The sequence below is a fragment of the Taurulus bubalis genome (genome assembly GCF_910589615.1).
Source record: "Taurulus bubalis genome assembly, chromosome: 21".
NCBI classification, from domain to species: domain Eukaryota; kingdom Metazoa; phylum Chordata; class Actinopteri; order Perciformes; family Cottidae; genus Taurulus; species Taurulus bubalis.
Window position 1 is genome coordinate 2,828,650 of NC_136609.1, and position 12,816 is coordinate 2,841,465.

A 12,816-nucleotide genomic window follows, 5' to 3' on the forward strand; every position below is an offset into this window, starting at 1 on the left:
AATAATGAACATGCATGAACAAATAAATATGTGAAATAAAACTCTGCATAAATAAATAAATATTAAATTAAGTCTTCTAAATAAATACTTTGGAATTATGAAATAAAAATCCCCTGAAATAAATAAATATGCCAGTAAGAAATACAAGTATCTTGAAATAATTAAATGTGAAATAAAAGACTGCATAAATAAATAAATAAAATAAAAATAAAAAAAGTAATTATGAAATCAAGTTTTCTTAAATAAATGTGTGAGCAGGACATTTCACCAAACTAAATGCAGGCCAAAGAAAAACATAAAATCATGTCATGTATATATATCATGTATTTAATAAAAAAAAACAGTTTAAGACAGAAATTTGATTGCAATTGAAGTAATTCATTATTGTCCTCTATTTGCAGTGATATATGCCATGTTGTTGGAATAAGGAGGGTTGGCTTCAGGCCTACAGTATTAAGTCTGCATCCTCCAAAGAGGCCACGCTCATCTCTTCTGACATCTCTTCATCTTCCTCCTCTTCTTCAACGGCCTCCTCGGCTTCTCTCTTTACGCCCCTCTGCTTCGACAGTGCCGTTGCATAGCGAATGTTATACATATTAAAGTCACACCTGTGCAAAGAAAATACTCTGGTTTCAGGGTTCACTGGTACTATAACATGAAGTATAATATTAATAATCATATGTTGAGACTTACAGTTTGGACAGATTGTCAAAGTGTCTCTGGATGCTCTTCTGCAGAGCCTGGATCGTGGGCAGAATGGCGGCCGACCTGCACACCAGAGGAATATAATCAGTCACTCACAAGTATATGGAGACAGTAGTGTAACTAAACAATTAAATTAATATATAAAAGGGAACGGGAGCCGACCTGTTCTTGAGTTTCTGTCCGTGCAGCATGAGCAGGCTCTGGGCCCAGGTCATGTAGAACTGCAGGTGCCCAGACTTCTCCAAACTCGCCGCCACGAAGCCCAGAAGCTTCTCAACGTAAATGTCAGGAAGCGACCCGCAGACTACCGGGACTGGAACACAAAAACAATCCAAACCATTCGGATACCGTCAGCTTTCGAGGGAGTAAATCCACAGCCGACCATTTAAAAAAAAAAAAAACACGGGACGGTTTCACTCACTCTGCACGTGGGGAATCGTTTCCAGCACTTCCTGCTTGAGGGCTTTTTCGTTCAGTCTGAACGCCAGGACGATGGCCGACGCCCACTCCTGAAGACGCAGCTGCTTGCGTACGCTGGCCGGCGTCACGTCCAGGTCGAGGTCGTAGGGGTCAAACACCAGAGACCCATCAAGGGAGTAGACCAGCAGGCCCTCGGTGGTGGTGGCCGCCCAGCTACGACCTGAGAACAGAAGGAACCGTCTTATGAGTTGCATCTTTAAGTACGATAACAGACTGAAAGACCACAACATAAGCAACGCTTTAATCTCTTTTGTTAGACTCCGAAAAATTGGATAAAGCCGACCTACCGGTAGGGGAGAACCGCAGAGCGCTCACTCTGATCTCCGGCTTGAAGTGTCGAGAACTCATATCACCTGCAAAGACGCACACAAATATTTAGATATGTGGAAATTAAAGTGAAAACGGCACGCAAAAACACGAGGGAATACATGAGCAGACAGAACGTCATCAAGCAACAACATGAAGTGACTTCAGAGGAACGAGGAACATTTATTTAATGAAAACGTCTTCATGTCCTGGAGGTGAGTCGTCTCTGCACCAGCGGGAACCCGTTCTCCAGGTTAACAGCCGGTCTGAGGGATGAAGCGATGAAGTGAGCGTCCTACCTCTCCGCACTCCGGGGAGGCTGATGCTGACTCCGTCCCCGTCTCCGGCTCCCTCGTCCACCAGAGCCAGGCTGCCGAACTCCGTCATCTTCCGCCGGTCCAGGAACTCCTGAAGGACGACGACACAGAGTGAAGCCCAGGGACCAAGTGAGCCCGTTTGTATTGAGCCAGTACACACATTAAGGTTAAGTTACAGTACCTCCATGGCATCGAAGGACAGGTTGCAGGAGATCTCAAACTTCTTCATGAGCATCTGCTCCTTGATGTTGTAGATGCAGACGAACTTGGACTGACCTCCCGCCAGGACCGACTCCCCGTCCGCCGAGTAGCACAGCGTCGTGAAGGACCTGAGCGCACAAGGAGCAGGAAGCACAGCTTGAACCGTAGAATCCACAAAAAGAAACCATCAAATGTGACTTTTCCGCTGTGGTTTTGGAAAATAACTAAGTTTTCACTCACTTGCCCTTCGCGGACTGCTTGGCCGTGATTTTATCCGTCTCTTTGCGGCCCGTCTCCAGGTCGTGGCGCCCGACCACCGAGCCGGTTTGCGTGGCTGTTTCTGGGTCCCAGAAAGAGATCTCCCCGTTCAGAGTGGCCACAGCCAGCTCCTGGCCGTCAGGGCGGTAAGCCACTGACAAACCTGAGGGGGGAAAGTTAGTTACTCCAAATTGTTCGTGACTTAAAGCACAGTTCACACACATTCTGACCAATGGATTTCCATGACTTGACTCGCAAGGACCCTGATTCCCACTGTGGCTGTGTTTACCGTCGGAGGTGAGGGGAAGCGTCTCTTTGACCTGCCAGCTGTCCAACATGTCCCACAGCCGGATGGTGCGATCCCACGAGGCGCTGGCCAGGATGGAGCGGACCGGACTGAAGCACAGGCAGCTGACCGGACCCTCGTGGCCCCCGAGGACCTGGTGAGTCACAGGGAGGAGGAAGAGGGAGGTGAGGAAGAGCATCTTCACACATCAGCCACATTTATATTGATGGGTGTTGCTACGCGCTCACCTCCAGCAGTCTGCCCGTCTGCATGGACCACAGGAAGATCTCAAAGGAATCCTGGGCTCCTGCGCTCACCAGCTCTCCGCTGACATCTACTGCGAGGGAGGAGAACTGCGCCGGCCGAGGCGACGTGAACGTCCTGAAGTTTCGGTACCTGGAACCCACACACACACACACACACGTTGAATTAAAAAGTAATTTCTCTTCAGATACAAAGACCCAGTCGCCCGTCAAATGCTGGAAGTCAACCAGCTTCCCCTGAAAGTCACCTGTGCAGGTCGAACGCTCGGACCGTCCCGTCCAGAGAAGCGCTGACGATGACGAAGCCGCTGGAGGTGAAGGTGACTTTGGTGACGCTGCTGGTGTGCTCCGTGAAGGTGACGAAGCAAAGGCCGCTGTTGGTGTTCCACACTTTGACCTGCGGAGAAGGAAACCACGGTCTCTCACACACGATTCTGCCGGAAATTGTTTTATTATTTTTGTCTACACGCGATGGAGTCGCTGACTTTGCCGTCGTCGCCTCCCGTGACGACGTACTGTCCGTCTGGAGAGTACGCCAGCGACGCCATGTTGTTGAAGTGTCCCTGCTGCTTGAAGACGTACGACTCGCTCTGCCACTCCCACACCAGCAGCTGACCCATCCCTGACACATGTACATTTAAAACAAATATAAATCAGGTACTTATTGAGTAAAGAAAATATAAGCAAGACTCAACAAAAGAGGAAAAGACTTCTTACCCGAGCACCCGAAGCTGATCCAGTCTCCAGAACTGTTTATAGCCACTGAAGAGATTCTCTGGTCGGAAATACTGGAAGAAACAGCATTATATGTATTGAGTAATTCAAAACAAATGCAAATGTAAACGACCCAGTCAGAAAGTCCTGTCTTTTTTTTTTACTTTTGTGCAATGTACAAAAAACATGCAACATATATTCCAGTCCCCTTTTTAGATTTCTCTCCTGAATTCCCAAACCTTTCTCTCACCTGAGGGAGTGAATGAGGTTAAACTCCGGCAGCTCGTGCAGGTGGAAGATTCCCGAGGCGAAGCCGGTGACCAGGATGTGAGTCTGCTTGTGGTAGGCGGCGGCTGTCAGGTTGTTAAAATCCCCCTGCTTGTTGAAGAAGTGTCTTAAAGAGCAGAGGCAAGAAGAACAGAAAGACATGTTTTAATCATCTGATATTCATCCTCCCTTTGTTCCTGCGGCTTTAAATCGGAAAAAAAATAAATGACGACAAGACGTGGATGCAAAGCTTTATTGTGACAAATGCTGATACTTCTATGAGCGTTTTGAAGCAGCCATACCTGCACTATGTGACGAGCCAGAAGCATAACAGAGAGCGGGATAATTGCCACTCAAAGTATGAACACGAGAGCAACTGTTGTGACTGAAAAAATGTTTTTTGAGAAGTGTCTTACTTGCTCTTCTGCTTGTATCGAACGTTTTTGGTCTCGCCTTTGTATTTGGGAGCGTCGGCTTTCCCTCGGATGACCTCTCCCTCCGCTTTGTCCTCCTCCTCTTCCTCCTCCTCCTCCTCGTCGTCGTCGCCCCCCTTCCTCGGGGGCTTGGGTTTCTGGCTCTTCCTCAGGACGAGGCCGTCCAGCTCGGTGTCGCTCTCCCACACGCACAGCGCCCCGTCCTGGCTCACCGTGTACAGCTGACGACAACATGGTGGAAACACCATTTTCAAACACTGATGTTCTCTTCTTATTCTCATGCAAAGCCACACATTAGTCCTTTTTTCAGACTCACATCCAGGCTGTTCTTCTCGAAGAAACAGCCCACGATGAGGTCCTTGTGTCCGCCCAGCGAGTAGTAGATGAGGTTGGCCCAGCGCTCCGCACCGAACACCCACGTCGACATGTCTTTGCTGCCCACCGCAAAACACCTGAAGGGGGAAAAAAACATCAAAAACGGGTCTTTTTTTGTGCGCTTCGATGTCGAGTAAACTTGGACTCACTTGGAGTCGTCCGTCCAGTCGATGCAGGTGGTCTCGTCGTAGGGGCCGTAGTAGCTCTTGTCCAACACGAAGGCGTTGTACTCGCGCTGCTTTCCAGGAGCGTGGTACATCAGAGCCACGCTCTCCTTCGTCACAACAAACTTCCTGAGAGGGAACAAGCACATCAACGCTCAGCAACAACGTTGTTTCGCTGCAGTAAAGCGACAAAGAATTGTACGTTTTAGGTAATTTAGGAACTTTATAGTCTGTCATTAAAGAACTGGTAATTGTGTTGACAATAAGAAATGAGATATCTTGAAATATCTTTTGGTTTTAACTGATGGTCGGACAGAATAAGTTAAATGAAGATATCACCTTCGGGTTGTCGGAAATACATTTGTTTAATAATCCAGTCCATCAGACGTCCTTACCTGCCATCAGGGGAGAAGCGGATGCTGCTGACGGGCTTGTGGAAGTGGAAGTGATGAAGGACGGCTCGGGTGATGAGACTGACCAACACCGCTGCGCCGTCTGTGCGACGCAAACGCAAAGACGCATTTGGATTATTGTCTTATTATTCGTATAAGTTAATACATAAGAAAGAGACACAACGTTTTATCTTACCTTCGTCCACCACGACGGCTAAGTTCCCGTCAGGAGAGAGACCCACACATGTTATGTTTTTGGTGGTGGAGACGGGTAACGTCTCAGATGTGTTGCTGCAGGACAGAGGAGGAAAAACATTCAGTCTTACAATGACCAAGAATGTGATTATTTTGTCTTTTTCCTGCATAGTTTACTTTTGTTTTGCAGGCAGGGCTTCTGCACAACCTCCAGGTGTCATACACCTTAAATATGCGTGAACAATTCCCCATATTCTCTATGCATTTCATCACGACTTACTTTTTCAGGTCGAAGACAGAGACTCGGTTTCCAACCGGACTGATAACAGCGTTGCCATCTTTAGAGAAACTCAAATTCCCCTGCCGATAGACGGCTCCGAGCAGATTGGAGAACTGCAATGAAGAAACAACACGTTTTTCTTTTTATAAATCACTTATAAACTCATTTTAATAAGTTATTCAAGTAACTAGGTGACGGTTAGACACATGTTAAACCGATTAAATGATATAATTAAATACAGCCGAAGGAAAGTGTGAATACTAACACGCAACAATATAAACTCTTAAACGCTAAACACGATGTTTACGTTCACTGGTATGAAATGACACATTAAATGGATCAGTTGTTGAATGAAGTGTGGTGTGACGTACAGTAACGGTAGATACCAAGATGCGCGAGAGGTTTAGCTAGCAGTGACGTACTTACCTTATAAGCAAACTTCATTGTACTGAATGTCCCTTAAACGTAACGCATGTATCTACTTTTTAATTACTTATATTTCTCCTCAGAAGTACAAATATGCGGTTAATAGTACACATGCTTCTTCTTCCACTACTCCACACGTGTTAGCATTTTGTTGACACTTGGCACGTCCGGGTTGAGGTGAGCTCATTAGCGCCCTCTAGCGGCAGGGAGGGGGACGACTGGAGAGGAAAAACATATTAGAATAATATCTGTTAGGTTATTTAAAGTGATTTATTGTGTAAAGCATACAATATTTAATTTTTAGATAGTATATTGTTTGTTTTATTTACACCTCACACACTTAATACACACATACATACTTTGCATTTTTGCACTTCTACTGTTTAATTTCTCCTTGGGGATTAATAAAGTATATATTCATTCATTCATTCTTAGTATTATGGTTTATTTAGGCTCCTCTGGTGGAGTATTTCTATATTGTAGGAATATATATATAATATATCTTTCACCAGGATGTTTAAAATATACAAATCTTTTTGGGACATAAGATTTGAAGGGGAAGCAGCGAAAAAAGGACACATTGTCAGTAATGTCAACTATTTTATGCATTTAAGGCAACTCTGCTTGTCTTAAGTATTAAACATGAAAAAACATTTTAAAAAAGTAATTTTAAAAGCAACCTCAGTAAAACAAAGCAACAATTACAAATTAGTGCAACTGTGAATTTTGAAGATAAAAAAAGACACAACCTTTATTTTTTTTGAATAAAAACCCACACGTTTCTTTCAAAGTGAATGTAAGAGGAAATAACCATTAGTTCTGATAGGCTGTAATATACACACACTGGACACAGTGAAAGCAAAACGTGGTGCTGAAAATAAACGACACACTTGGAACATAACAAAAGCAGACCGACGCCGGCCTTCACACGATCCCTCCCATTCATTTACACACAACACCCCGCTGAATAATTCAGCAGCTGGCAGCTACACTGGTGGAAGTGAGTCGGTGCCAAAGGTACTGAAAGCGATCCTGCACATCTTCTACTGCAAAGTGAGAGATAATACAGAGTTTGTATTCATACGACTTTTACTGTTGCTGAAGTCTCGGCTCACGGTGCGACAAAGTCCAGTCCGAGTGCAGTTTTCATGACTTTTATTTGAAAGATTGCAAGAACAAACATCTCAAAAAACATCTTGGTAAACAGTTGCACTTATTTTGCACCGCTAGGACATGAACAACTTTGCTCTTCTTCACCTCAGCGTTTTGTGCCAGAGGTCGAAACAGGGCACGACGTGCAGCCGGACGTACTTCTGGCCCCCGCTCGTGCACTCCAGGCAGCCGTAAACGGTCTCCCGCCTCTGGCTGCCCATGCCGCACAGCGCGCAGGGCCCCTTGGGGATGTTGTGCTTGAGCATGTTGACCCGCGTGTGGGAGCTGTCTCTCAGGTAGGCGGTGGACACGTCCGTCATGCTGGCGGCCTTCTCGTAGTAGTCGTCCATGTATGTGTCGGAGTGGGTGAGCTCCTCGAATGTTTGGTTTTCTGCAACCAAAAAAAAAAGGCAAACATGTAGTGGAAGTAATGGATTTATTTTGTATCGTGCAGTCGAGGTCTTTACGCTACCGGCTCTGAAGGGGTTTCCGTAGATGATTCCAGACAGGAACCGGCGCAGGCGCCCCATGGAGAAGTGGCCGATGTAGCCGCCGAGCTGCTCCCGGATCTGCTCCCGCTCAAACCCGCCTTGAGACTCCGGAGCGACGCAGAGATCTGACACCAAGAGAGAAGATGTCAACGTTGGAGCGATTATTTTCTGCCGTGAATCTATAATGTTGGCAGCAATGCAGCTGTATTATCATCCAGGGGTCAAATGAAGCCTGCAAATTAAAGTCATTTTAAAAACCAACCTATTTTTAGGCCCTTTCCTCAAAAATGCCATACCCAATGCCATATTTGAATAATTCTGGTGTTTTATTAAAAGGTACACATGTGAGATTTTGTTCAGTTGTGTAAATATCAGTATATATGTTACTGGTTAAGAGTAAATGAAGATGACACACAGAAAAAGAAAAAAAAGGTTCCAGGTCCGCCTATAAAGAAATCACTTTCAGGATGATTATTTCTTTGAAATGATGCAGCTGTAAGGTCCAACTCTAACCCAAATCATATCTCAATATGTAAACATTCTCTAACCCAAATCATAGCTCAATATGTGAACATTCTCTAACCCAAATCATAGCTCAATATGTGAACATTCTCTAACCCAAATCATAATCAATATGTGAACATTCTCTAACCCAAATCATAGCTCAATATGTGAACATTCTCTCTGTAAAGGTTTGCTTCAGCTTTGATAAAGTGAAGCAGAACAAAGTTAGAGAGGGTTTAGAACAGAGAACATTCAGATGACGACTCAACATTTGCATTGCACTGTGACATTTTAATTTTTTCCACGTACCAAACCATATATTTCACTTGTATTTTACTTATGGTGTTCAATACATCCAAATACAGCAGTTTGGGCCTCTTTTTTTCATAAAACAAGCTATGATTTACAGTTTTATATAACATACACTCAGTCTTCGCCCCCTAGGAATGGAATGTATTTTAAAAGGCTAATGAATAAGAGAGTTTATGTAATTAATCATTCGGTCTATAATGGTTAAAGGTGGAGAAGTTGTTCTAGTGAGAATGTGTGGCATGAAGAGTCCTCAGGTGTTAACCACAAGTGGTGCCGCCGCAGCTCCTCACAATCTCAAGCCTTTAATTTCTCCTCATCCTTTGAGTGCTCTGTTGACTTTCATCTCAGTGGATTAAAGTCGGAGTCGGCAAAACAGCGGAAAGCTGAAGGTGCAGTTTCTAGTTGCAGCTCTTTAAGCTTGTGTTCAGATCATTGGAATGCAGCGTACACCACGTGTGTGTGTGTGTGTGTGTGTGTGTGTGTGTGTGTGTGTGTGTGACGTCGTACCGAGTCGGCCGTCCAGTCGGACGAACAGCTGGCAGACGCTGAAGGCGATGGTGGTGTGAGCCGGGATGACGATGGCCTTGTCCCGGCCTTTGGGATTCCTGCCGTCGTCGATCTGAAACTGCAGCACAGCAGAGAGCCGAGTGACACACCTGATTATTTTTGTCTTTATATATATATTTGAGATATTTGACGATGCAGCTTTTGCATACATCCACCATTGGTACCTTGGTTTTAAACCAGTTCATTTGGCCCATCTTGGGATGAATTAGAACTATATTTGATGGAGTAATGCTGTATTTCTGAGTGAGTGTTTACCCTCATGGTGGTGCCTCTCATCCCGGCGTGGACGGTCAGGGAGCACTGCCGCGTGGTGCGGATGCTCTCCACGACCACGCAGAGGACCGTGCGGCCGCTCTCCTTGGACTGGCGGACCAGGCAGTGGTCCAGGTCCACTTTCCTAAACGACAGAAAGAAGGACGCTAAAAAAAACAATATTTCCAGCATAATAAACCTCAAACAAGACTGTCTAAGTTCCCACATTGTGCGTAGACGCCGTCCTGTGGAGGATAACACGATCATTTATTCATCCTCACAAGGAGACCCGCCGTCTCACGTTCCCTCTGTCACAAGGAGGTCAAAGGTCAGGTATCAACTTATAGCCAGTGTCAGAATCCAGATATCTAACATGCAAAGATAACATCTCTCTTTCCAAAAAGATAAATAATTAATGAAAAGTTGAGAATCTCATCAGTCCGAAGTGATACTATGATGATGGTGATGATGATGATGATGATGATGATGTGCCGTGTCACCTGGAGTTGAGCTCTCGCAGCAAGGTGGGCACCTCCAGCTCGTGCTTGGTCACGATGCCGAAGGAGGCCTTGACGGCCACGGAGTCCGAGCCGCTGATGTTGAAGCCCACGTCGTTGATCATGTGGTTCCCCAAGCGGCCGGTGAGGGCGACGTCGGACTTGTCCTCGTAGTTGAGGAGCTGATAGGAAGACACTCCTGTTGCGCAATAAAAGAAAAGGGAAGACGTGTTTTCTGCGCTTTGTTCTTCTATTCCACTAGAATTTAGAAGGAAATATTGTATATTTTACCCCACAGCAATAACAAAATTTACATTTTGTTTCCAAAACATGATGAGCTTATAGATATGAAGAAGTAAGAATGAAGTAAAAAGCACAACTTTAACTTGTACTTGTACTAAAATACGTCCTTCACGAGTGGAAATATTCCACAATGTTCTCTCACTATTAATTAAAGGAGAATGAAATGAGAACACAAACCTCATGGCTATCTCTTGGCAAGAAAGCTAACAAGCTAACGTGCTAACTGTGTTACGATGTGACTCATTGTCTCAAACACAGACGACAAAATTAGAGTTCATGCACAAAGATTTTACTGTATTTATTTATCCTTTAACACAATCAAAGAATATTGAATTCAGACCAATAATATTCATTCAAAATTCCTGCAGGGATCCCAACATTTCCGAAGATAACAAATATATCAGATTGAATTTTGAGGAAATGTGTATAAAATGATGCAGAAGACATCTGGAATATTTCCAATTGATACAAAATGTCCCTTTAAAATCATATATGTTCAATGTAGAGCTGGAATAATACAAATTAAATATGATCCGTTTTCATTGTGTTCTCCTTTCTCTACCTGCTGTGATCTCCTTCTCCCCGACCAGGACGTCCTTCAGGGAGAAGGCGGTCGAGGCGTACTTGTTCTTCTTCCAGAAGTGCCTCTTCCTCTTCCTCGTGACCAGGCTGAGCGGCTGGTAGCGGTCGGCCTCGCTCAGGCTCGGGACGGGGATCAACCGCCCGGTGTCCCCGACCTGCTTCACAAAGTTCTTCGTGGCTGAAGCGAACATGTCGGGCGGTTAAGAACAGTCACACACACGGCCGGGTCCAGGGTGTTCTTTCAGGCTCGTGAATAATAAATAATGCAGGGCGTGTGTGTAAGGGAATATGGGACAAGGTGTGTGTGAGCGTGATGGGTCACGGTGGGCCTGCAGCTTCCTGTCACATGACAGAACTAATGGTTGGAGTTTCTTTTAAAGTTTTTACCCGCACATTATCTCAAACTGCTGATCTGCCAAAACTTCATTTTTTTCACTTCTTTTCACAGATAAACATAGAATGAATGAACACGTTTTCTCATTATTTTTACACAGGAGAGAAAACAATTTAGATGAGATAATTAGGGGATGTTTTCTTACATACATTTCTTTAAAAGCTCTAAAAAAAAGCTATTTTTTGTGAGATATCTGTGTTTTTTTTGTAAGCTCTAAAGTTCTTTCTTTGCAGTTCTTTTTGTTCAGTTTGGATAATGTCCACTCAGTGTGTGTGTGTGTGTGTGTGTGTGTGTGTGTGCATGAACATGGGCTGATCTCTGCTGTGGTTGCACTGCTGTCTCGTCTGTACCTCCAGAAATAGCCCGTATGTTTTTAGGCTTTAAACGCCACATGTAAGAAGCGTTCTCTCACCACACGGAGCGGAGCTCAGTATTAGTTTTCTGTGCGTTACGCTCCCTGTAATTCTTCCTCGCGTCTCGGCCAACAGAGGTCCTGTACTTTCTTGGAAGCTATAAAAGAAATCATGTAAAAGATGAAGAAATGCAGACAGAGTTCTGTACAATACCTTGTGGTACTACAGTCCTGTGAAAGAAGCTATAATCACTACATGACATCTCCTGATGCTTTAAAATAAACTGACACTTAAGTGATAAATGACTGCATACAAAAGTGTGCAATAGCTGAGGTCTCATCTGATGGAGGAACTGTCTTCCCATCTGCTTCACCTTGGGTCCCCAGTGGCTCTCCGGCTCTTTAATAGAAAAACCAGCGTGCTCTCATCTCACTTCCTGCCCCAAGATGTCGCAGCAAGAGGAAACAAGTGAAATCCACTCTTCCCCCCTGACAGACGTGCGCCTTCAGGAAGGCTTTGATAGCTCGACGCCTCTTGTTAGGAACACAGTATTCTAGTGGAGACGACACAAAGCAGACATGATGTTTGTTTTGTTCCCTTCCTCCGGGACGTCACCTCGGGGCCGGTCTGCTGGCAGAGCGACTTGGAGGAGCGCTGCGCTGGAAAACACATCAGATGAACAGAACATGCACGTTGTAAAGCGCTCAAGCGGCAGAGCACGGATTAAGGTGGACAAGAATGTCAGGGAGATGGCAAAACAAACCTGTATTTTTGTTTTAAGGCTGCTTTATATGAAACAGATTAGTTCCTTTTATATGAGTTCCTTCCGCTTTGGTTCTGTGCTTTATGCTTCACATGGGACCTTAATTCTTCCCTCTGGCAGCTCAAATTGCGTGGGTTTACAAATCTTCTCGGGATTAAACCTGCAGTAGTTTATTTATTGGCCACTAGAGGGCATCACAACAAATTGCAAACACAATACTGACATATTATACATTTTATAAAGTTGCTACATAACATGTTAGCAAGCGATTCTCATCTATTTGAACACAAACACACAGAAGATGCAATAAAAATCTGCAGAGTCGTTGATAATTCTCACTATGAGTGACACAATATTGATTAGAGAGGCTTTAATTAAAGCAGATAGACAAACCTAAAATGAGAGGATGATAATTACTTTAATTTTATAAAGCGCTTTTCTAAGTACTCAAAGACGCTTAAATGATGAAAATGGTCCTTTTTTCAGCAGCAGACAACAGAGGATCGGAGCTTATTATCTTATCTATTTACTTCCTTTTTCATATAAGTTGCTGATATTAAAACCTGAACCCGCAAAACATGAA

At 44.5% G+C, this 12,816-nt stretch overlaps 2 protein-coding genes across 2 annotated transcripts; both read right to left on the reverse strand.

Annotated features, from left to right (window-relative positions):
- Positions 1-306: 306 nt before the first annotated feature.
- Positions 307-6,191, reverse strand: pwp2h (PWP2 small subunit processome component). Its single transcript, XM_079236581.1, has 21 exons — positions 6,064-6,191; positions 5,638-5,750; positions 5,359-5,453; positions 5,166-5,265; positions 4,756-4,899; positions 4,548-4,683; positions 4,214-4,452; positions 3,781-3,924; positions 3,534-3,604; positions 3,302-3,438; positions 3,065-3,213; positions 2,802-2,949; positions 2,557-2,707; positions 2,250-2,430; positions 1,990-2,137; positions 1,791-1,899; positions 1,473-1,538; positions 1,127-1,345; positions 868-1,018; positions 694-768; positions 307-608 (listed from the first exon to the last, which is right to left on the reverse strand). The coding sequence occupies exons 1-21, from the start codon at positions 6,079-6,081 to the stop codon at positions 446-448; spliced, it is 2,757 nt and encodes a 918-aa protein (XP_079092707.1). The 5' UTR covers positions 6,082-6,191; the 3' UTR covers positions 307-445.
- Positions 6,192-7,316: 1,125 nt separating this feature from the next.
- pjvk (pejvakin) lies at positions 7,317-10,914 on the reverse strand (the record flags this gene model as incomplete). The annotated part of the gene is made up of 6 exons (XM_079236525.1): positions 7,317-7,606; positions 7,688-7,831; positions 9,030-9,147; positions 9,345-9,486; positions 9,842-10,037; positions 10,704-10,914. 6 exons carry the CDS (start codon positions 10,912-10,914, stop codon positions 7,317-7,319), a joined length of 1,101 nt encoding a protein of 366 aa, XP_079092651.1.
- Positions 10,915-12,816: the final 1,902 nt, after the last annotated feature.

Excerpts from the sequence above, each read along its gene's own strand:
- pwp2h (XM_079236581.1), bottom strand. Across the intron at positions 3,439-3,533 it reads GATCAGCTTCGGGTGCTCGG|GGATGGGTCAGCTGCTGGTG; the intron begins GTAAGAAGTCTT and ends TACATGTGTCAG. Across the intron at positions 1,539-1,790 it reads CCTCCCCGGAGTGCGGAGAG|GTGATATGAGTTCTCGACAC; the intron begins GTAGGACGCTCA and ends GCGTCTTTGCAG.